Source organism: Pleurodeles waltl, chromosome 1_2, assembly GCF_031143425.1.
Source record: "Pleurodeles waltl isolate 20211129_DDA chromosome 1_2, aPleWal1.hap1.20221129, whole genome shotgun sequence".
Lineage (NCBI taxonomy): Eukaryota > Metazoa > Chordata > Amphibia > Caudata > Salamandridae > Pleurodeles > Pleurodeles waltl.
Window position 1 is genome coordinate 593,367,991 of NC_090437.1, and position 25,253 is coordinate 593,393,243.

At 45.1% G+C, this 25,253-nt stretch overlaps 1 protein-coding gene across 2 annotated transcripts in view; it reads left to right on the top strand.

The window, feature by feature from the left end:
- Nucleotides 1–25,253, top strand: part of LOC138301712 (uncharacterized) — a 326,933-nt gene that overhangs the window by 184,035 nt on the left and 117,645 nt on the right. For both annotated transcript variants that reach the window (XM_069242229.1, XM_069242227.1), the window contains exons 5-6: nt 6,956–7,042; nt 15,878–15,967. In XM_069242229.1, the coding sequence (XP_069098330.1) occupies nt 6,956–7,042; nt 15,878–15,967 (177 nt within the window). The remainder of the gene's footprint in view (nt 1–6,955; nt 7,043–15,877; nt 15,968–25,253) is intronic.

Here is a 25,253-nt window from a genome sequence, read left to right on the forward strand (position 1 = left end):
TGAATTAGCATCTCTTCTGATTGGGGAGCCAGTGGAGCTTCCTGAGGTGGGGGGTGATGTGGGTCCATTTTGGTTGAGGATGAGTCTGGCTGCTACGTTCTGGATGGTCTGCAGTATCTTCAGGAGGTGTGATTCCCAAGTAGAGTGTGTTACCTAGTCCAGACAACTTGTCACCAGGACCTGAGTGAAAAGATGTCTAGTGTTTGACAGGGGGCCATTTGAAGATCTTATGCATGCAAAGTGCTAGGAAAGAGGCAGAAGAGACTGCAGTAATCTGGTTTTTCATTGTGAGCTTGCTGTCTAGGATGATGCCAAGGTTGCAAACATGGTCTGTCAGGGTGGGTGCTGGTCCAAGTTCTGTAGGCCACAATGAGTAATTCCATGGGGAAGTGTTGTTCCCAAAGAATAGTACTTCCATCTTGTCTGTATTGAGTTTGAGGGAGTTGTTTTTTATCCATTCAGCGATGCCTGTTAATCACATGTGGTAGCTGGCCTTCATGGTGGCAGAGTCTTCTGACAGTGAGACGATCACCTGGGTGTTTTCTGCATAGGATATGATGTTCATTCCGTGGGATCTGACAATGTTGGCCAGGGGGTCGTGTAGATGTTAAACAGTGTGGGACTGAGGGATGGGCATTGAGGGACGCCACAGATGATGTCCTTGGGTTCCGAGGTGAAAGGAGATAGGCAGATTCTCAGAGTTCTTCCGTAGAGGAAGGAGGCGATCCACTTGAGGGCATTTCCTTGGATTCCGATGTGATGCATCCTCATGATAAGGGTGTGGTGGGATACAGTGTTGAATGCTGCTGAGAGGTTGAGGAGGATCTGCACCTCTGTTTCTCCCCGATCGAGGAGGGCTCAAATGTCATCAGTAGCAGCGATCAGGGCAGTCACAGTGCTGTGGTTGGTGCAGAATACAGATATGGAGAGGTCCAGGAGGTTATTCATTTCCAGGTGTTGTGTGAGTTGGCGATTGATGGCCTTTTTGAGTATCTTGGCGGGAAAGGGGAGCAGCAAGATACGGTAGTAGTTCTTGAGTTCGATGGGGTCAGAGGAAGGTTTCTGCATGTTTCCATACTTCAGGGAAGGAGGCAGTGGTTATGGATGTGTTGAAAATGGCGGTGATCTCGCTGCTGATCATCTTGCTTCCGAGGTTGAAGATGTGGTGGGAACAGGAGTCTGTGGGTGCCCCTGAGTGGACAGAGTTCATGATGGCTGTGGTGTTCTGCTAAGTGAGCTGCTTCCAGACCGTGAGCAGGTGGTCGGAGATGGCATCTGGGGGGCGAGGAGGCTGAGGGTATCGGCGGTGGTGGGTTGAGGCTCAGAGTTTTTGTAGATGGTGGAGATTGTTGTGAAGAAGTCTACTACGGAGCCGCAGAGCTCCTGAAAATGGGCGATGGTGTTTTCGGTGGCTGGAGGGGTTGGAGAACTCTCTGATGATGTTGAAGAGTTCCTTGCTGTGGTTGGAACTGTGTTTGATGCGGTCAGTTAGGGCATTCCTTTTGGGGTTTTTTCCAGAATTTGGTGGTATTGGTTGAGGGATGATTTGAAGGTGGATCAGGTCTGTTGGCTCCTTGCTGGTGTGCCATTTCCTTTCCAGTTGCTTGACGTTGCGTTTTATGATTCTCAGTTCTGGGGTGTACCAATTGGCTTGTTTGGAGGGTCTCCTAGGTTTGGAATGCTTGCCTGGGGTGACTCTGCCAGCCCAGTCGATGATCCAGTCAGAGAAATTCTTGACAGCCTGTTCAAGGTTTGGTGTGGTGTTAGGCTGGGAGGTGTTGAGGGCGTTGGTCCACTAGCTCTCAGATAATTTGTTCCAGCTTCACTGTGAGGTGCTGTTTGGCTAGGAGGTGATGATAGGGGATCCTGTGATGATGAAGTGGACAATATCTTGGTGTGTCCAGGTGAGCTTGGTGACATGACGGTATTTGACTCTGTTGCTGGCCTTGAAGATAGGGTCTAGCGTGTGTCCTTCATAATGTGTGAGGTTGGTGACCAGTTATTCACGACCAATGTTGTTTATGCTTTTGGCAGTGTTGGTGTTCTTGAGGTCTTTGAGGTCAAAATTGAAGTCTCCAAGGAAGATGCAGTGTTTGGAGTCAATGATGAGCAGGGTGATGACTTCGGGGATGCATCACAGAAACTGGGGCATTGGCCTTGAGGTCTGTAGGCAAGGGTGCCTTTGATTGCAGTCTTGCCGTTGATATGCAGCTGGAAATTGAGGTGTTCCATAATTGGGGGGGTGTTGTCTGTGACGGTGGTGCAGTAGGTGGTTTCTTTGTGTATGATTCCACTTCCGTGTTTGTTGATGTGGTCCCGGTGTATTATCTTGTAGCTGTCTGGTGTTGCTGAGGGGATGTCAGGAACAGCTGTAGGGGTGATCCAGGTTTCAGTAAGGAAGACGACTTTGGGGTGAAGGGGGTGCTGGTGTTTCAGATCTGGGTGGTGTGCTGGCAGAGTGATTGTTTGTTGAGCAGAAGGCACTGAATTTGTTCTGAAGTTATTGTGGTCGGCGTGGTGGTGGTTGTCGTGTGTGCAGGTCTTTTGGTGTTGCAGGAGAAGAGACAGTGACGGCAGTTAAATGGTCCTACTGCTGAATGTGGACAGGTGTAGCAGCAGTTGTTGTGGAGTCCGGGTCCAGTCCACGGAGCTTGGTGGCATTGTATCTGCATGGGGTGGGAGAACTAGGGTTCCTGGCACTTGGTGCGGGCCAGGTGTGGACGGGCACAAAAGGGCTTGCTTTTGTCACACCGGAAGTGCACCTGCTCGGCGGCCGCATTGGTATCTCCATTAAGTAGGTTCTGGGAGGAGGGAGGGCCACTGGGTGGTAGTGGGCTGTTGGGGCAGACAAAACAAAGAAGAAGGTAAAAGCAAGGCAAAGTATTACGAAAACTCAGAAAAACTTGAAAACACAATGCAGAAAAACAGGCAATAATACCAGAAACTGAGCAAAGTACGAGACACAGAATGTAAAAGTACTGGAAATAATGCTAAGAGAACAGAACCAAACATGAGAAACAGAATACAGCAGTACAGGAAAGAAGCAGGCAGCGGTAAAAAGGAAAGCAGGAAAAGAAGGCAGGCAGTGGGCAAAGTCCAAAAAGCAATCAGCAGAACAGAAAGACTTGCAGTTTGGGCAACAAGGAGGGGCTGGATCAGAGACCTGCTCAATGGGGTCACTCTGCGGCCTCCAGTAAGTAGGTCCTAGGAGGAGGGAGGGCCCTGGGTGGTGATGGCAGGGCTGGCGGGATGCAGGAAGAGAGGTGAGAGGGTGACAAGGGAAGGTGGCAAAACAAAGAAGGAAGCAAAAGCAAGGAAAGCATTGGGGAAAACTTAGCAAAACTTGAAAACTAAATGCAGAAAAATAGGCAATAATACAAGAAACTGAGCAAAGTGCGAGAGACAGAATGTAGAAGTGCGGGAGATGATGCTAAGAAGACAGAGCCAAACATGAGAAACAGAAGACAGTACAGGAATGAAGTGGGCAGCAGCAAAAGCAAAGCAGAAAAACAAGGCAGTCAGTGGGCAAAGGCCAAAATTAAATCAGCAGAGGGAAAAGACCTGCAGCTTGGGCAGCAAGAGGAAGCTGGGTCAGGGACCTGCTCTCACCTGAGTCACAAGTTTTAGCTTCACATTTAGAGGATTAAAAGGGCCTCATTTACTACGAAGTGGTGCAGCGCAGCACTGCGTCAGAATTTGCAACGCCAAGCTCCATCATTTTAGAAAAGCAGGGATGCGCCTTATTTACTACAATACAGCACACTGCTGTGTTTTCCCCAGCGCTGGTGCTATAATTATCTGCCTAGTGCCAACACAAGCACCCTTGCACCATGGTGCAAGGGTGCCTACATTGCAGGGAACATAGAAAAAGCAAAAATTAGGAGAAATAAATGTATTTCTCCTCGGTGTGCCACTCTAACGCTATCCCTGTGGTGGCGTTCGTTTTTGGCTCTGCCTCAGGTGTACGATTTCTTGTAACCTGGGGCAGTGTCAAAATGCAATGGGTGTTGCAGTGGAATGCCCACAACAACAGCCATTGCACTCCCCTTTCATCCAAAATGATGCGTGTAAAGGGGCTGTATTTACAAGGCGGCATTAAGCCACAACAACTGGCTTAGCGCTTCTTGTAAATATGGAAGAGGGCACATCGCCACCACAGCATCACTGAAAGTGACACTTTGGTGGCGCTAGGGGCTTGTAAATAATCCCTTTAGTGTTTGCATATGCAGAACATGTGCCACAAATTAGCACATGTTCTGTCCTCTCAATTAGATTGCATATCTATATATATCTACATATATGCTCTAATCAGGGCTGACAATATGTCTACCAGTTTTTGTCATTCCATTTATGCTACACTCTTAATAACACCTGTCGCTACTTTTTTGGCTCACAAAATACTCCATTGGGTAAATCCTCAATGCTAAAATCAAGCAAGGGTCCAGGAGGCCAGATATTTAGGCCACAAAATCCATCTAAGGCTGTTTTATTCATGGCAAAAAGCTCAAAGTGGGATGAACCTCAAAATCCTGACTGCTGAGGGATTAACCTTCCTCAGCTATTGTCAGCACCTCTTTCGGTCCTCCAGAGGTCAAAATATTACCTAAGTTCCACAGGTTTCTTGATTCTGGCAACATTACCTCTGGTTTCTGCTGCAGACCCTGTCATTAGAGCAGATTTATAGGTACCAGATTTCTCTCATTACTTTATTTAATATTTAGCATCCCCCACTTTGATACATTAAGTACTCAGCCATGTGGGGTAACAGGGTGACTTGTATAATGTATAAAAACAGGTTTTGTACAAGGTAAAGCACTTTCCCTTGCCATATGTCTCTACAGTGGTTTGGAAGGCATCCCAGCCAAGATATAATTGTGTTCTCTCAAGCTATACGCAATAGTCATGCAAGAGAATGATTTAAATATACACTGCTTATTTCAGGAGGGCTGTAGACTGACACTGAAGTGGTGCATCTCCTAGATTCCCATATCAGACGTATTTGTCTTTATTTTGAGTGGTTCTACAGTCATGTTGGTATCCCAGATACTGGGGCCCGTATTTATCAAGGTTTTGCTATGCCCTTGTGCCACAAGAGGAGGCAAGGGGACGCAAAACCTAAATGAGATTTATCAAGCCATGCAAGGCCACCTTGAGTGGCTTGATAAATCTAGATTAACGCAAGGCAATGCAAATAGCTGGCTTGCATTACTCTGTGGCAAGGAAGCATACCATGGTTGGAGCGTGGGTGTTCATACGCATCCACCCATGGATTCTGACTCACTCCCAGATTTATCAGACCTGGTAATGCTTCAGAATTGTACACCTCCTCACCAGAGGCACTTATGAGGAGAAATATCCTCACCAGAGGCACAATAAGGAGAAATATCTTTAGTTCTCCTCGTTGTATCCGCTTTCTAAGTGTTCAGCATTTTGCAGTACACTTAGGTGCCGCTATCTGCACAAAACAATCCTGTCCTGCAACGCAGACACCCTTGCAACATGACCCAAGGGTGCCTGCCTTGGCACTAAGCAGCCAAACGTCCACCAGTGCAGGCAGAGAGCAGTAATGTGCTGTGTAATGTTAAATACGGTGCATTCTTACCTTTCACACAGAGCATCAAGGTGACTTGTTGCATTATGTTGCATGCCTTTTTGATAAATATAGGCCAAAGTGTATTTGTGTTATCCTTGATGCACAAAAAAGTGAGTCATTTTTTGAGAAATATAATTCAAAAAGTAGCTGGAAGTAAGGGGGCGATAGGAAGGACCTCACAATGGAATAAGCCTATGTCTACATGCTCTCAAAGTCTAAGCTAAAGCTTCTGATTTCATTTAAATAGAACTCCTCCTGTCTAGGAAGTGAGGAATATTCCCCAGGCCAGTAGAATACACAAATGCTAAAACCCATTCATAGTAGCCTTGACTCTCCCAAGAACTGTACACTGTAGCTAAAAACAACCAACGGTGCTACATTTAGAAAACCGCTGCAGGATCCTTGTAAAGGCTTAATAGGTGCTAAGGTACATGCACTGCTCCTGCTTCTGAACCAAGAGCCTTGAAGAACCTATACTTACAATGTAAATGTATCCCAGTGTAGGCTGGCTCTGCATTAGCCCAGTATCACTACACATTTTATGTAAACACAGGCAAAGATGATGTTGAGGGAAAGATTGAGGGAAACTCCCTCCCTACACTTAGACTTTATGAGGACTCACTTCCGTAAGTGTGCTACCTAAATGCGTTTATATGAGGGAGTGGATTGTGTTTTATTTTCTGACTGAGTGCCACTTGGGTCTTGCTCTGATAACATATGTGTTATTCCCATAGGTGTTTAGCATGTTATCCAACCCACAACATGAATATTTCTCCCCCTATTGTTAGGGCCACTTGTATCTTTACCTTAAATAAGCCAAGGTTTTGTGCAGAGCAGTACAATTTAAATTTTACATATTTGCTTGAGCTTTCATTCATATCTTCATTAGCAGGAACAGCCTGTTTGGATTGATCTAAAGTCTTTGTGGCAATTCTAATGACTGATCAGCTGTCTGACTGGGTGATCTGGGAGGCTTGCCCTTGAAATAAATGCCAAAGGTCATCTTGACATCGGCAATGGTCATGATAACCTGATCCATGACTATCTGCAAAAAACATACATTTACACTGAGGTTCAGACTCCCCGTGTGAGTGTCTGAAAGCTCATCAAGAGCTTTTTAGGAAATTATGGCTGATCACCCTGAAATCTTATTGTTCTGTGAAGGAAAAATAAAAACGAAATGATTGCTGCTTTATTTTATCACAAACGGTTATATTCCTTCAATTTCTCAAGCAGCAGGAAGAGAATAACATTCAAGGCCAGCGGGTAAAAAGTTTGGGGGTTAATGTGGTATGATGCGATCAGTGAAGATTGACATGGTGATAAACTTTTGATCTAAATATTTTGTTTTGTTTTTATTAGAAAGTCAAGTTCCTAGAACTATATGTTTCACTTAAAAACACCGAAGAGAAGGCACTGCAATCCCAGCACGCTAAAGAAAGAAACAAGGTAAAAAACGTTTCTATACAGCCATGCTAGTTGTCCTCTTTTACAATGTCATACATCTCCTATGCTGCTACTCATGTTAAAGCTAAACTTTAGGAGTCATTAACTCAGTGCTGTATGAACAGGATTCTCCTTTGCTGACCCAAATCATTGTTACAAAGCCATTTCTAGTTCTGGGCTGTACTTTTATATTTCAGAGTCTAGCCTTCAACATAAAGAGTACATTCAATGTAACTAGTAATTATATACTGCAATAGAAGGAGCATGCTTAGCAATAGGTAGTCCTCTGGGAGGGGGCAAGAGCAGTAGGCAGTGCAAAGGGACTCCTTAACACTACCTTTTTTGCCCTTTGAGTTAGAGATGCCAAATAGGGCTGACGGGACCTGCTCCCATTCATTTCCAGAGCCCTCCTAAACCTTCATGATCCAACCCCAGCAGGAAGAAGAACCAGTTTTGATCATAACAGAGGGGAGGTTACCTCATCTAAAGAAAAGAATAATTTAGACAAAGTTATTTATGCTCCTGGTGGAAGAGGGCAAAAGCCATTTTGGGTTTAGGGCATCTGGAAAAGCTTATAACAAAGCAAAGAGGAAGAATTGCAAAAGCAATTGGGCGTAGAGTGAGAGTGAGAACATAGACAGGATTGGGTAGGAAAAAAAGGTAGGATTAGTTAGGGACAATACTCAAATCATAAGCTAGTACAAAGATAAGACTGACACCTCTCTACCATCTCCTCATAATATTCCTGGACAACACTTGAAGAAAGAAGTACTTCTGGAAGAGAAGGACTGAAGGAATTCTAACTCCTGTTGGCACCCAGACATCGGAACTGCTCTCGCAGGATCAGGTTGGTGACTCCTGTTTGCTTACTCCAGGGACAATAAAGGCAAAAGGACTCCTGACTCCAAAAGGGCCCAGCTGATCATAGAGGACTGTACCCTGGAGGATAACTGATTCAAGAGAGACCTCGAGTATTGAAACCTTCCCTGTGAACTGCAGGACTGCTCAGAACCAGCAGTTGGAGAAAAGTGAGACTTATATACTTTTCTATTTGTAGATGACCCAAGCAAGGTACTGGGGCTTGCCCAGGCAGAGCACACCCAAGGTGGATGAAAATACAGGTTTGTCCTACTTAGAGCTTTTTACAACATTGAAAACATGTGCAGCAGGACCTCGCAGTAAAGGTATATTTGTCTGTGAAGCCCTGCCTGGCTTCAGCTTCCAGCTTTGCTCTGCTGGTTGATTTAAAAAGAAAACCAATCACTAGGATGTATGAAATCCCCATAATTTGCTTTCACTTAATTACATGAAATTTCAGGAAAATTATGCAAACATGTTCACAGTTACGCAAAATATAAATCTGTCATTTAGCTCTATATTTTAGCACAAAATGTGTCTTCTTTTGACATTTTGAAGTGAATATCACGGGTGAGCGGAATTTCTAATTCTGCCGGTGGAGTTGCTGTAATTTAGTAATTCAGTGTTACTCATGTAATGCGTAATTTTTAATTAATGCTGCCGTTCTGCCACTGTTAGAAATGGGGTCTTTGGTTGGCAGTCAGGTTACACCTGTCCAAGCAAGGACCATCACGCTAGTCAGGGTAAAGGAGAATCACCCTCAGTTAACCCCCGCTCACCCCCTTGGTAGCTTGCACAAGCGGGCAGGCTCAACTTCAGAGTCTAGGTGTAAAGTAATTGTACCAACACACAGAGTAACCCAGTGAAAACACTACAAAATGACACAACACAGGTTTAGAAAAATAGGTATCATTTATCTAAACTAAACAAGACCAAAATGAGAAAAAAACCATCATACACAAGTCAAGTTATGAATTAAAAAGCAAAAAGAGTCTTAAATCCTTAGAAAACAGTGCTAACACTGTTAGCTAGAAAAAGTACCTGGGTTGCATCAAAATGACACCTCACTGGTGAGCGTGCATCGGAAAAGGCCAGCGATGCGTCAATTTCTCACTCGGAAGCGAGACCGTGTGCCGTTCCTCTTCGGTCAGGTTGGCGTGCGTCGGTTTTCCTCTCTGCAGGAGAGCGATGCATCGATCCGGACAGGCACCTCGGGTCTGGGCAGGCTTTGCATTGGTTTTCCATGCCCAGCGAGGTTTGCGTCGAAAATCTGGTCGCACAGTATCCAAAAACCACACTATGTGGAGTTGCAACGTTACCAGCCTCTGTCAGCGGGTGTTTTGCACGTCGTTTCTCCAGGTGCATTGTGTTGATCTTCCAGCTGCAATGCAGATGGAGCGTAGATTTTAGCCACGAAGCTGGCAGCACGTCGTTTCTCAGCCGCGTCTTGGAAGGTGCCTCGAAAATTTCCCCGCATGACGGTCTGTGTGTGAATTTTCAGTCTTTGGCTGCCAGATTCACCTTTTAATGGCCCAGGAACCCGACAGGGCACCTCTTGTCAGGGCAGGGGTCTGAGCAGAGAGTCCAGGTGCTGACAGGGGAAGACCTTAAAAACAGGAGGCAAGCTCAGGTCAAGCCCTTGGAGATTTCTTCACAAGCAGGAATGCACAACAAAGTCCAGTCTTTGTCCCCTTTCACAGGCAGAAGCAGCAACTGCAGGATAGTTCCACAAAGCACAGTCACAGGCAGGGCAGCACAGCTCTTCTGCTCTTCTCCTTGGCAGAGGTTCCTCTTGATGTCCAGAAGTGATCTAATTTTCCAGGGGTTTGGGTGCCCTTCTAATACCCATTTTGGCCTTTGAAGTAGGCCTACTTCAAAGGAAAGTCTCTCTTGTTTTTGAGATCCTGCCTTACCCAGGCAGGCCCCAAACACACATCAGGGGGTTGGAGACTGCATTGTGTGAGGGTAGGAACAGCCCTTTCAGGTGTAAGTGACCACTCCTCCCCACCCTCCTAGCACAGAAGGCTCATCAGGATATGCAGGTTACACCCCAGCTCCCTTTGTGTCACTGTCTAGTGTGAGGTGCAACCAGCCCAACTGTCAAACTGACCCAGACAGGGAATCCACAAACAGGCAGAGTCACAGAAATGGTATAAGCAAGAAAATGCTCACTTTCTAAAAGTGGCATTTTCAAACACACAATCTTAAAATCAACTTTACTAAAAGATGTATTTTTAAATTGTGTGCTCAGAGACCCCAAACTCCACAAGTCCATCCGCTCACAAAGGGAATCTACACTTTAATCAGATTTAAAGGTAGCCCCCATGTTAACCTATGAGAGGGACAGGCCTTGCAACAGTGAAAAAATGAATTTAGCAATATTTCACTGTCAAGACATATAAAACACATTACCATATGTCCTACCTTAACCATACACAGCACCCTGCCCTTGGGGCTACCTAGGGCCTACGTTAGGGGTGCCTTACATGTAAGAAAAGTGAAGGTTTAGGCCTGGCAAGTGGGTACACTTGCCAAGTCGAATTGGCAGTTAACAACTGCACACACAGACACTGCCATGACAGGCCTGAGACATGATTACAGAGCTACTAATGTGGGTGGCACAACCAGTGCTGCAGGCCTGCTAGTAACATTTAATTTACAGACCCTGGCACCTCTAGTGCACCTTACTAGGGACTTACTAGTGAATCAAATATGCCAATCATGGATAAACAAATCAACCATACAATTTACACAGGGAGCATATGCACTTTAGCACTGGTTAGCAGTGGTAAAGTGCTCAGAGCTCAAAAGCCAACAGCAACAGGCCAGAAAAAATAGGAGGCAGGAGGCAAAAAGATTGGTGATGACCCTGCATAAGCAAAAAAGTCAGACACTTACCTAACAGTGCCATTCATCATCAAACTCCACCAGTTCTTTACCATAAACTGTTTCACTTAAATAGTCACAGAAGGAAAGCTACAACCAGACTACAATCAAGAAACCATTTGCTCATGTGGTTTTGTGAAAGATCAAGGCTCAGCTTTTTTTGAATTCCAATGTTCTTTAAACACAAGACAGTAAATACAATTTAAAACAAGCATTGCCAAAACTGAGTTGTACCTGAAAAGGATGAGACTTGAACTTGAAGGTTGTGTTGTTCCACTGAAATTGTAGAACCTGCCTGTGGGATTGATGACTTAGAACCAACATCACCTTCAGATTCACCTTTGGTACCCAATGTTCTCTCTGTAGCTAATCCCTCAAACAATGCACTGCTTCTATCCTGAAGCGCTTGTACACTACAAAACTGTTCAAGCATTTCCTGTATATTACCAGGCAGAGACCTTCGTATGGTTTTTGAACCAAAAACAAGTTGCTGAGAAACCCCTAAGAATGAACTGGGACTGTTTAGACTGCCCCTTTTTAATGCAGTTCATGCACCTACTGTGTTATCATTGAAGTCCATGGGTTAGGGAAGTATCAGCTGAACTAGATGGAAATAAAACTTAGTCATGAATCCCTGAATCGTCTACAACACCTATTGATCTGTTGTAATGAAAGGTCAATTTGAAAGAAAGAGGGTGAGTCTGCCACCCCACTTTATCAGGGAAAATATATTTAAAAATGAAAGACTAACATTGGGGTGAGAGTGTCCTCTGCCACACTGAAATCTTCTTACGTAGAGACCTCTTCTCTATGGGAAAAGAGAAATAGATCCTCCTCTGTTGCTTAATACAGGCAGGATGTAGTCCTTAAAGTACATAGAAGTTGGCTGGTAAGAGCTTCTCTATAGGTTGCTGGGAGTGTGAGCTCTGCCTCGATCAGACCTTGCAAAAACATGAGGGGTAAACAACTTCTTTACATTTTGCTGTGTTTTGTCCAGGGATTCAAAGGTCTGAACTTCGAAGGTTGAAATTTCTTTAACAAAACGGGCACCAAACAGACGACTATTATGGTCAGGACCAATTTCTTTATCTGTTATATCTGCATGTTTTAGGGTCTATCCTCGTTAAGAGGGCCCTAATTCTCTCAATTGCTATGGCTTCATTTGTATTACGTAGCATTTAAACTGCCCGCTGGCTTCATCTCCTAAGAACTACTAGATCACACTGAGCTGCAGTAACTGCAGCATTTTCCGTGAGCTCCATAATGTGTTAACTGCTCTAAAATGCAGTGGCAGCTTGTGGGAGGGAAAAGGGGTGGGGCGGCGCATGGCAGGGGAGAGAGGGGAAATAAAATAAAATAATTTAAAAAAAAAACCCTACCTTAATTTCGTGCCACGCTGCTCTGCTGGCCCGTCCTCAAGTCAACTGCAGGCACCGGCTCCCAGCCAATCCTTACACAGCTTGAAGCAGTGTTAGGATTGGCTGGGAGCGCCCTGCCAGGGCACTCCCGGAAGACTGGGAGCTTGTGCATGCTCACTCCAGCCTAGCAACACAGTGCTGGACTGGAGAGAGCACATTGTGCATGTGTGCTTGGCTGGCCCGAGACGGCTGGCCAAACACACATGCGGTCTGAGGGGAGTGCACAGTGCACTCCCCTCAGTGTTTATCACAGTCCGTGGTCCCATCCCTTTTAATACAAAACTATGATAAACTTGGTTTATTATCATTTTGTATTAAAAGATTTACAGCTGCTGCTGCTGTTGGCAGGAGGGGGGCAGTGACACTCCTCCGCCCTAGCATTTCCTTTTCATGGACCTCAGACAAAAATGAGACCATAGTAGGATCAGTCTCTGGCATCATAGCCAATATATGTAATAATAGGTCTTTGGAATTCTGTTTGGAGTTTCAGACTTGTCCATTGGCTTCCTTATACAGTGAGCAACATATATGGAAATGAAGTGAGAGGGAATCCATTCCCCAGACCTGGGATGAGTAAACACCTCTAGCTCAAAGTAAGGGAGCCTGGAACAGTGGTTCTTGACATTTTCCCTTCCCTGGAGTCCCAATTAATCATTATTGGAACTCAGAAAGTCCCACAGAATCAATATTGGGATCCTGGGACCCCTTATTAAGTCATTTGCAATGATCTGAGCTGCAAAACAATGAACAAAATTACAGAAACAAGCATTCATCAAACAAATACACACCATGAAATATTTGATTTAATTCACAAACAAATATAAAGAAATCACACTTTTGTCAAAATTGTAATTTTAATTGGAAGGTTGGAGCTCTTCTAAATTCAATTTAGGCCACTCATTATCCATGCTATAATCTATTTGATGAACTTGCACTGCTCTCACAAATCAGTCTCAGTGCACTAACTGAGGGCTAGGTTTACAAGGCCATAGCGCCTCCTTGCGCCACACTAGTGTCATTTATTTTTTATGATAATGTGCTCAAGGAGGCAATTGTCACTGTGCCATATTTACAAAGTGGTGCAATGCTTGCATCAGCCATAATGTATGAAAGAGGGGCGTTTTGGTGTTTGGAGGCCAGCAAAAATGGCAGAGTGAAATCTGCAAGATTTCACTAAGCAATTTTTGGCGTCATTTTTAACACCTGCTCAGAGCAGGTGTTAAAATGACACACCCATATTAACCTATGGCCTTCCTTGCACTTTGCTCCACTAGCGTCAAATGTTTTGATGCTAGTGGAGCAAAGCACCACAATAGCATCAAAAAGTCTGACGCTATTGGCCTAAAGACTGCCATGGTGCGCCATATTATAAATACGGCGCACACATGGTGTCGTTAGGTGGGGCAGAGGCAACGCAAGGAAACTGGTGTATCAGTACTGATGCGCTAGCTTCTTGTAAATCTGGACCTTCGTTTTTAGCCTCTAATTTAAAATTCATTCACGTTTACTAAATGTTTTAAAAAGTTTTTCTTCTCTGTTTATATACACTTTTTAAATCTGTTAATATCATTTAATTTTCTAAGCAGTCGCAAACCCCTGATTACGCTTCACGGACCCCCAGGAGTGCTCAGATCACAGGCTATGAACCCCTGGCCTAAAACATCTAGAACAACACCACTTGACCCCGCTACTGGGCCACTCATATCACCTGAAATTTTGGAATCTCCACATTCATCGTCATCAGTGTCATCCTGCAGCCCAGAAAGAGAGCACACTGAATCCATTGCAGTGGCACCCAAAGGCAAAGCTGTTTTGTTTCATTGATGCCTCAGAAAGGATTTCCTAAAAATGTAACTGTTCTAGACTTCTTAGCAGGAACATCACGTTTCCTGATCTCTAGAACAAGAAGGGTTACAACCTCCTCCCAAATCTTAGGCGCCTCAGCACCTATTTCCTTTGAAAGAATATATTCACAATTCACAGAAGGGTTTCTGTGCCCCTGCGAGCTGGTGCCTCCTCACAAAAGACAGGGTAAATGATCTATTCATCTGGTAAAGGCTACTGCAATGGAAGGATTGATGGCATCCTGTTTAGATTGAAGTGATGCAGTCACCGCTGACTGACTCAGCTCGTAACTTGCCCGTCATTGACAGACTCCTGTCCTGCCTCCCCTTCCCAGCTATCCTCATCCACACAGGATTCAGACTCAGCATGGCCTAACATCAGTGGAGGTTTGGTATTGAAAGCTTCCTTATGTCATGTTTATCTGTGCCCTTCATAATGTGTTTGTTGAAGTAATCCAAAAAAAGGCGAGCAGCTTTTAAGAGCTAAATTTTCCAATCACAAAAGCTTAAACTTAGTTTTTACCAAAATCTTTCCCAAGTAAGCTAAATGAAAAAGCTAATGGGAAATCCTAAGACAATTCATAAGGCTCCATTCCAGGCACAATGTATGGGTACATCACACCTCTCCCCTTTAAACTGATACCTAAACCTTGAGTCTATAATGAAGAAAACAAAGTATTCATATGAAGGCACCCCTAGATAAAACAGACGTCTGGAGGTGCAAGGTAAGTAGATTGCCTGCAATGAGGCGAATGAAGCACGCGCCCTACAATGGTGCGCTTCACAGAGGGACAGCTGCGCCCAGCTGATGGCAACTCATGTGCCCCAGTGTGTGACGAAGAGGTCCCTCGTGCACGTCTGTGAAGCGCGATGAAAGGAAGTGCAGCGTTCCCAGCCACCAAAGCCTCACACACAGAGCTAGAGTGAACTTAAGCAGCGCTGTAAAAGTAGACAGAGTAAAGGCTATTTATTCAAATATGATGACTACGACCTCTCGGGGAGTTTAGAAACAATAACCAACTATCGCTTTGTGAGCTTCACTCCGGAGCTCACAAAGTGCCAGTATGCAGCCACACCGCTTTTACTGCTTCAGTTATAATTCTATCACAGGCCTAGAAACAAACAAACACAAATGATGGACGGAATGCAGAACCAGTAAACATTTACCCCCAGTCATAAATCTGGATTTAATTCATCAATTCTTTTGCCCACCACGCCACCCCAGTTTGGACCCAGCCATATGCAAATCAGTCTTGACCCTGCTCCCTATGGGAACAGTCCAGCCCGAACTACCAGGCCAGGTCCTCCCTGGACTGAAAACAAGCATCCTGCGACCGATTTCAGGGTATCACCCTTCATCAGCTAGGCTAGCTTGAATCTAGTGGTGCAGTGAGCACGGGACCTATGTCTGGACACACCTGGTGCACTTAGGGCGACAAAAGCAGACAAACACAAGCAGCATGAGAGCAGCTTTTGGATTGGCCACAGGTGCAGGCTGGGAGCATGTCCTTGCAAGTGGAGCTAGAAGACCAGTGCGGCACTAGGGAGTCAGGTAATTTTTTTTAAATGTAATGTTTTCCTTTGTTTTGTCCCCCTGCGACTAACCAAGCTGCCCGTTTACTGCGCTGCAAGCCACAACTGCTTTTTTCTACGTTTTTCATTACCGAAATCACCTTTGTGTTGAGCCCATTCACCTGTCTCCAATCTCACTTCTTGGCCTCACACAACAGCTCCCTTGGGGGCTGGTGCATAGAAGTGGTTGGAGTCAGACTTTTTACTTCCAGATTCGGACTTAGAAGAGGATGCTAACATTTTTTTTTTTAACTTCACAGTTTTCTGATGATACCAGGATTAGAGCATTGGAAAACCAGTTGCACAACGTAACAGAGGCTTTGAAGACCCTTGAAAAGCGACTGGAAGAGGTTGGCTCTATGTCATTTGCATATGTCACATTTTATCTTGAAAGTACTTCTTCAGTGGTCTTTCTTTGTCACTGGCACTCAAAGCGATACAAAGTGTTGATTTAGAAATTTGCACTAATGGAGAAATTGGTATTTCCCTGCCATTGTGTCAATGTATTTTCAGTGGATTTACAACCATCATATTTTAGTTTGGTAAGAATCATATTGGTTCTAATTATGCCAGTGGTAATTCTTCAGCTAACCGATTTACCGTAGCCCTGGGAATAGTAAATTAGCTTTATCACACTTCTCAAACTCACGTGCCAGACATCCAGTTTTTCACATTTTATTCTGGTTTTATATATAACATAATTGTTTTCTAAAAGTGCTTATTATAATTTGGAATCTGAAAGTTAGTAAATGTATCTGCATCATAGATTAAGGTACATTTTGAGGTGTGCTTTAGCAAATATCAACATTTGTAAATGGAATATAAGAACAGTTCTATGGACAAACAAATACGTCAGTAGAACAAAATGTTTAATATATTGTCACAGGACCTAAGAAAGTGAGGTGGGTAATGAGTCTTCGAAACTAAGGGACATATTTAAGAGTTCCTGGCACCATTCTAACGCCACATCAGCGGCTCTTTTTTTATGCTAATGTGGCGTTATGCAAAGGGGGCGTTCCTTCATTAGGGGGGCCAAATAAATGGTGCAAAGAAATCCAAGAGATTTCTTTGTGTCATTTTTTTCCGGCACTTTTAACGCCTGCTCAGAGCAGACGTTAAAAGGAGGCTTCCATTGGTTAAATGGGCCTCTGGGTGCTTTGCAGCATTAGCATCAACATTTTTTATGCTAACCCTGCAAAGCGCCAGACTAATCCCCTAACTACCGCCATGATGCGCCTTATTTAAATACTACACACACATAGTGGCATTAGGGGGGCACTGATGGGCGCAAGAAAAGTGGTGCTGGGGGCGCTAATGGGTGCAAGAAAAGTGACGCTGCCCTCTGTGCAGCGCCACTTTTCTTAAATATGCCCCTAAATGTTTGCTTTCTTTTGTTTTTATTTTCTTAACATAGACGAAACATGCATTTCATTGACTAAAAGAGGGAAGTGGTCGAATTTGTACTGCTCCTGAGTCAACCTTTGCTATCTATGACTAGAAACTCCAAATTGAAGTGTTGAGTTCTTTCAGACAGGATCCACTGTAGTCACAACAAAACAAATCCGGATTTCCCCTTACTGTCAGATCTAGGCAGTTTATCAGCGCTCTGTGGTCAACGAATATACATGCAATGGCTTAGGGTTAAACTCAAAACACTCTCTTAAGTTTAGCATGGTTTCTCTACTTTGAAAATTTAAAAAAATAGGCATTATTCCTGACGTATTGTTGTATCCAGTTCAACACAACTTTCCCCCTAAGCTCTTACTTAGTAAAGCTACCGAGGCCTAGCCCCAAATTGGTAGATGCCAATTTGAATGCTTCAAGGAGGTTGTTACAATGGTATTTTAAATCTCAGTAGAACAGAATGTTTAGTATATTGGCATATAAAACCTCAATATTGGCTTCTACAAAGCTCATAGGAACAAGATCTTTTGGAAAAGACAAAGCAGTATGTTTCCCCAGTTTTACTGAATTATTTTCACACATTTTGTCCAACTTAGTGAAAGCTTGCAGACTAGCTAAAACCACTCTCCCAAAATGAGCTGGCAGTCCCACATAAGGGCACATTGGAGGTGTGGTTTTCCTGCTCCCTTTCAAAAAAGCGCAATGCAGTGAGGGACAAAGCTGTCACAGGGAGACACAAAAACGAAAGAACTTCTGAAAGCAAAACGTTTCATTACAGATCTTAAACATCTCTGAATGTGTTACAAGAGTCCTTTCAGTATACCTAAACCCCTTAGATGTCATGCACATCACAACTTATCTGCCTGATGTTATCTTACCCATGTCTTCTAGAGTCATCTCCTCGAGTGACTGTGCAAACTGTTTACTCATCTCCTCAATGTGCATATACTAGTTGACGTTCTCTAAGGAAGTCTGTCATGCATGTTGGTGCCCAACGCATGAAAATCAGAACAGGTAAATTGGCCCTATTCACAGACAGCTGACATACTATGTTAAACTCTTTAACTACAGTAGCAAAATACAGTGAGACAGCAGATTATTTTCTCTGCGCCCCATTAGTGACTTTTCCATATTTTAGAGATTAGACATAGGGTTATAACTCACATCACTGACCTATGCCATATTACTGGTTCCAGTATGCGGTTTTAAGGACGATGATTGATCAGTGGGAGTTGTCGATTTCCCTTCATGCTTTCCAAAGATATTTTGGTGCTAGGATTATCAGGTCTCATTTGGGACGGGGGTGGTGGGGTCATAGGGAAGGCAAGTGCTACAAGGTCACAACCATAGTGGGAGGGGGTCGTTTGCCTCTGGGCGTTGTGGGTTGCTCCTACTATTGCTTTGAAAACTGAGCCAAGCAAGCCTTTTTGCACTTGTCTCCCAGGGTAGTGAGATCGAGCAGTGAAAGGCTTGTTGGGGTAGTAAACGGACAGAGACTAAGAACACAATCAGGCAGACAGACACAATAGTTCCCTGTCTAGCCCAGTGCTTGTCTTAGAAAAAAGAAAATCCTTTAATGTCACAACAAAAACACAATACCATACACATACATGGTGGGCCAGTTGCTGGGTTCCATGATCTCACCTATAGGCATTAGTCCATCTCCACACCATCTGTAGTGACCTATCCCATCTCTAAGGATCACACCAATATCCTCAGTGAGTTGCAACGATTAGGCATATGTGCGAGTTCACAAAGTGATCACCGTGCTGGGTAGTCTGCAAGTCAGTTTATTCAGATCTTGAGCAAAAGAGTTCACTCTGGTAAACTAACTTCCTAATGACAGGCTTATCTTTGTGTGATCAAGACAGTCTCTTAGTTTTTCAATCTCAGGCCCCATGTTACCTGTTCAGTGAAGATACAGCCTTGTGCAGAGCAGGTTAATGCACTCGAAAAGGGTACTTCTTCAGTGTCTTCATCTGCTGCCCATAACCATGGATAGTAGCCTCAATTCTCACTTGGACCACTGGAAATGAACCGTGTGGCAGACCTGTTTGGTGGTTGTTCATCTTTGACATTTGCGATCTATGGACTGTGAGGCTGGTCTGCTGCTATGTCAGCCACATCGATTCTGGCAATGGGGTGCCATGTAAAAAGATAGCAATAGTGCAAGTCCCACTAGACTGTGAAACAGGCCCTCCACTACAGTACACCCCATGTTGAGTCAGCAGCAGTACATGTTGCAATGAATGCACTGCAGGGAGCATGCTTTTGTTCACATTTTGAGTTACTTCATGCACTTCACCACAGGAACTGCATAGGGAGGCCAGTTAACCCTTTACAATGTGAGTCAGTGCCAGTTGATCTTTCAATGTCAGGCTGTTCTCCTGAGTGCTCATCCTGAACAGTGTCTATTCCGGCAGGACCAGGCCCTCTCCTTCAATCTCTGCAGCGGCAGACAAGCTTCTAGGATCTAGACAGACCCCCACTTTCTCCAGCAGGTTGTGCAGTCTCCAGTTGATGTCTCCTCTCCTCTTCGAGAATGGCTGTCATGCAGACAATAGCCCTGGTCTGTTCAGCAGCTCTTCAAGTACTCTACAAAGGACAAACTTCAAAAAGAACATAGAAATGGACCAAAGTGGGATGGTTTGGGCCCCACCTCTACACTCATTTTCCAGACAGGGGATGTTGATCCACTGTCTAATGTCCTGGATCTGGTTTGAGTCATTTCCCTTTCAAATGTACTTTTATGGCTCCACTGTGGATACTGACTTTGTGCAAGGTCGGGGCTCTCACAGCAGGCAGTGATGATGTTGGCCCCAAGAAGAAGAACCTCAAAACATGGGCACAATGGAGCGTGAAGGCTGTGTACCTACCTGTCATCAGCCTTCCAGAAGTAGCAAGAAGAAAAAGAAAAGGACAGGCCCTGCCTACAAACTTCCGCACCCTTAACAAGGGTTGCTTCTTGGTCACTCCATCACACCCACCATCAACAAAAAGGCAGTGCTTTAAAAGTGCTAATCGGAAATCCCTTGCTAGAAAAATATGGGGCAGATTTAACAGCCCCTAGCACCACTGGAGCGTCACTTTTCGTGACGCTCTTGGGGTGCTAACCACTGTTCCATATTTACAAGAAGGTGTAACGCTACTTTTTGTGACATTACACCTCCTTGTAAATATGGGCCTCTCCGCCTCATTTTTCTGCATCAGAGAGGTGTGCAATGGGTGTTGCGGTGGGCATTCCACAGCAGCACCCATTGCTTTTGGCTCTGCCTCAGATTTACGAGTTGTTGTAAACCTGAGGCCCCACCAAAAACGAACGTCACCCCAAGGGTGGGGTTAGCATGTCAAAATGAGGAGGAATGCTTTTATTCTTCCTCGTTTTTAGCTTTTTCTATGTGTGCTGCATTTTGCAGCACACATAGAAGAAGCAAAATGCCATGGACGATTGTTTATGTGCAGGAAGGTGTCCCATCCTGCACACAAACCATCATTCTGAAATGATCCTTTGGTACTTCTATGTGTGCTCCATTTTGCAGCATACACAGAAGTGCCAAACTGTCATAATAGGTTGTTTATGTGCAGGAAGGGACACCTTCCTGCTCATAAACAATCGATCCCCTCAATGCAGACACCCTTGCACTATGGTGCAAGGATGCCTGTGCTGGCAGCTTAATTTAGAACTGGCACAGGGGAAACGCAGGGCTGCGCCATATTTCTGTAAATACGGTGCATCCCTGTGTTTCAAAAGTGGCGCACCACTGCACTGCTATTTTTGGCGCAGTGCTGCACCACTTTGACTTAAATCAGGGCCTATCTTCCTAGAATTTCTGAAAGTAGCACTGTTTCAATCCTTCATCATTTCAGTGCCAGTTTCTCAACCATCCAGGTTCAGGGATACAGGCACTACACTTCTACTGCCTGGGGATCTGCATCCCACCCTCCATCTTGTGCCATAATCAACCAGGCGCAATATAAATTGGATCCTACTGGTACCAGCAATCAGAATATCACCATCACAAGGAGTTTTTCTACCTTTCTCACTATACATACAGGTACACAGAGTACACAGAACACAGGCTATTTCCTTCTTCCCACTAGTTTTTAGCCCCACTTGCATGCCTACCCCTGTAGCAAGCCTGTCATTCTTTCCTTCCCTCCTTCTCTCTTTCCTTTCCATTCTGCTCTTTCCTGTTACCCTCACTCTCATACTTAGCATCCTTCTACATGCAACCAGAAGAAACCTTCTCCTGAATGATTTGTCTGCCTCTCCAAATGGTCACACTGCCCCCAAACTTAACTGTCCCAATGTCAGCATCAGTTTACTCAGGTACAACCTGTTACCTGCAGCGACAACTGAAACCCATCTTGCCAAAACAACTGCGTACATTCATAGCTTATCTCCTTGTGGGGCACTACGTTTATCCCCTGCACTCTGAAGGTACACAACACTTCCCTGTTTATCTCCTTCATTGACCTGTTTATGGATTTCGGTTGGTGTGCTCCCCTCCAAATTCTCCTCAGCATCAACTGTGTCCACATCACCACCTCACCAGGCCACAACTCTCTAATCTCTCCTAGGTACCTTTTTCCATCTTTTTCAGTTCTAAGCCCACTGCTTGTACCAGATTATTCTCTTCAAAGTTAATCAACAATACATGCAGACAAGAAAAATCTCCTGCTTTTCCCACTATTGTTGCCATCTCATAGCACCCATTCTGCACCAGCACATCATCACGGCATCCTCGTCTAATCCCAGCTGGCTCCTTCTCTCATTTCCTCAGCTTGAACTCCTGCCCACTTAACGATGGAATGGCCAATGATCCAAACTTTTTTCCACCACTTTCTTCTCGGATTTCCACCTGACAATCAAAATAACAGTCTTTCAGTCGCCCATCTCCCTCTTTCATAGCTGCAATACCCCACAAGCAATCACTTTTCCATCGCTCTGGCTTGTTAATTTTCCATTCTTCCATGTCTCACCTAAATCTGTCAGTAGCGGCTCTGATACAAAAGGAGTGTGTTCCAAATTTTCCTCCTTTGAACGCCCCCTCTCCAATCTCTGCCAATCTCAGCCTCAATTCTCCCAACACCTGAAGTACAATCAAAGACCGCCCAACAATATGTTGAACAAGCAGCTCTTCTCTCTTACTTAATTGCTTGCATCAGGCAAGTGTTCACCCCTTGTTTTGCCCATACAAATACCAGACATCCCTTTCACCATTCATCTGTTTTGCTCCTGTACCAATTTACCTCACCTTGCCCCTACAGAGGGCTCCCATACCCTCTTCTGGGGAGTGGTACTGCTATACAACTGAACTATCAGGGCACCCTTAGGGGTTACTCCTCTCAGTTCCCCTGCCACCAGTGGTAACTCATTCCCCAGATTGGAATCAATGGGCATCTGGAGACTAACTATGACCCTCCTCTGGGTCACCTCCTCACACCACTCCAGGTGTACCAGGCCCATAGTGCATAAGAAATCCTCCCCATGGGCTGGAGTCACCCCACACACCTGCCCGGTGTACTGCTCTAGGGAAACTAGTCTCTCCACCATCACGGTGTGACTAGCCCCTGTGTCCCTCAGAGCAGTGACTGGGACCCCATTCACTCTCACCTGGTTGAAGTGATGACTTATACAACCAGGGATCACCAGCTTACCCTCTGAGTCTATCTCTTACTGAAGGAGATTAGGGCATGGTCTATGACCTGCCTCTGGGGACTACTTTCCTTTACGGCCACATTGGCCCTTCCGGTAGAGATCTCACCAGTGGGTGGTTTATTTGGACAGACAGAGTCCCCCTTCTTGTGTCCTAGCTAGAAGCACTCAAGCAGCGGGGTTGGGAAGAGGGTACCCTGGGACACTGCCCACCAGAACTACCACCCTGCTTCTCAGATGAGGCATGTGAACCTTTTCCTCCCCCCTTCCTCTGGGACTTGTCTGGGTCATCTTTAACCTCCCCCTCACCCTGCTGAGTGGAACTGGAACCACTCTTCTTAGGGTCACTCCCAGGTACCTTTTTGGACACTCTGGTGCTAACGCAGAGGTCCGCCTCCTCAGCAAGCTTCCTAGGATCAGTCAGCTTATTGTCAATCAGGTGCTGGTGCAACTCTGTAAAGCAAATGCTCTCTCAGGATCAAATCATATAACCTCTTATAATCATTTACTTTGCTGTCCGCACCCATCCATTCAGTGCCTTGCTGGAAAAATTAAAAAAGTCTACCCAAGTTTGTGTGGAGAGTTTGGTGCTGTCCCTGAATCTTTGGTGATACTTCCCAGGGGTCAGTCCAAACTTGGCAATTAAAATGGCTTTTATAGGGGCATACTTGTCTAGTTCCCTAACCTCCAGTGTGAGAAGTGTGTCCCTCCCAAGTACGTGTTTCCACGAGCCCGCCTACGTTGCTCCTCAGGAACCCCATGAGGCCTTAGTGCAACTTCATAAGCAGAAAACCACTTACCAATGTCATCTACCACCACATATCTTGGCACCACATCCGTGGGTATACAAATCTTTTCGTCTCCAGCAGGTCCTGTATGTATGCTGCCACCATCACTGCTGGACTCATTCTGCCTAGCCTTGAGGTCCAGCTCCTTTAGACCCAGTTCATGAGCCAGAAGTAGTTTCTTTTCAGCCAAGGCCCTATCAGCCTCAGTTTGCTTCTCTCTCTTCTCTTCTCTCCTCTGCCTCCCTTTCTGCTCTGTTTCCCTCCAGTTTTAATCTGGTCAATTGCAGTTGAAATTCTCTCTTCTCCTTCCTTTCCTCTGCGGTCTGGCCGTGGCTTGAGACACTGCTCCCTGGTTTAGCAGGAGGCACATAATCAGGGGTTTCACCCCTCACTGCTACTGGCAATTCCTCTGGGGAGCCATCCTCTGGCCCCTCCACCCCAACATCCTCTTGTGAACGGGCTTCTGATCAGGCCCTCAGCGCCTTTTGGTACTCCTCCTTTCTCGAGGCACCCCGGGTAGGTACTCCCATGCCCTTGCAGAACCCTTTCAGCTGGCTGACAGTGTATGTCTCCAGCTCAGCTAAAAATGTCAAGCAGAAAAAGCATGCAGCAAAAAGAGAAAAATCAAGTTGACCTTAAACTGTGGGTAGGTAGGTAGTATACAGGGAGTGCAGAATTATTAGGCAAATGAGTATTTTGACCACATCATCCTCTTTATGCATGTTGTCTTACTCCAAGCTGTATAGGCTCGAATGCCTACTACCAATTAAGCATATTAGGTGATGTGCATCTCTGTAATGAGAAGGGGTGTGGTCTAATGACATCAACACCCTATATCAGGTGTGCATAATTATTAGGCAACTTCCTTTCCTTTGGCAAAATGGGTCAAAAGAAGGACTTGACAGGCTCAGAAAAGTCAAAAATAGTGAGATATCTTGCAGAGGGATGCAGCACTCTTAAAATTGCAAAGCTTCTGAAGCGTGATCATCGAACAATCAAGCGTTTCATTCAAAATAGTCAACAGGGTCGCAAGAAGTGTGTGGAAAAACCAAGGCGCAAAATAACTACCCATGAACTGAGAAAAGTCAAGCGTGCAGCTGCCACGATGCCACTTGCCACCAGTTTGGCCATATTTCAGAGCTGCAACATCACTGGAGTGCCCAAAAGCACAAGGTGTGCAATACTCAGAGACATGGCCAAGGTAAGAAAGGCTGAAAGACGACCACCACTGAACAAGACACACAAGCTGAAACGTCAAGACTGGGCCAAGAAATATCTCAAGACTGATTTTTCTAAGGTTTTATGGACTGATGAAATGAGAGTGAGTCTTGATGGGCCAGATGGATGGGCCCGTGGCTGGATTGGTAAAGGGCAGAGAGCTCCAGTCCGACTCAGACGCCAGCAAGGTGGAGGTGGAGTACTGGTTTGGGCTGGTATCATCAAATATGAGCTTGTGGGGCCTTTTCGGGTTGAGGATGGAGTCAAGCTCAACTCCCAGTCCTACTGCCAGTTCCTGGAAGACACCTTCTTCAAGCAGTGGTACAGGAAGAAGTCTGCATCCTTCAAGAAAAACATGGTTTTCATGCAGGACAATGCTCCATCACACGCGTCCAAGTACTCCACAGCGTGGCTGGCAAGAAAGGGTATAAAAGAAGGAAATCTAATGACATGGCCTCCTTGTTCACCTGATCTGAACCCCATTGAGAACCTGTGGTCCATCATCAAATGTGAGATTTACAAGGAGGGAAAACAGTACACCTCTCTGAACAGTGTCTGGGAGGCTGT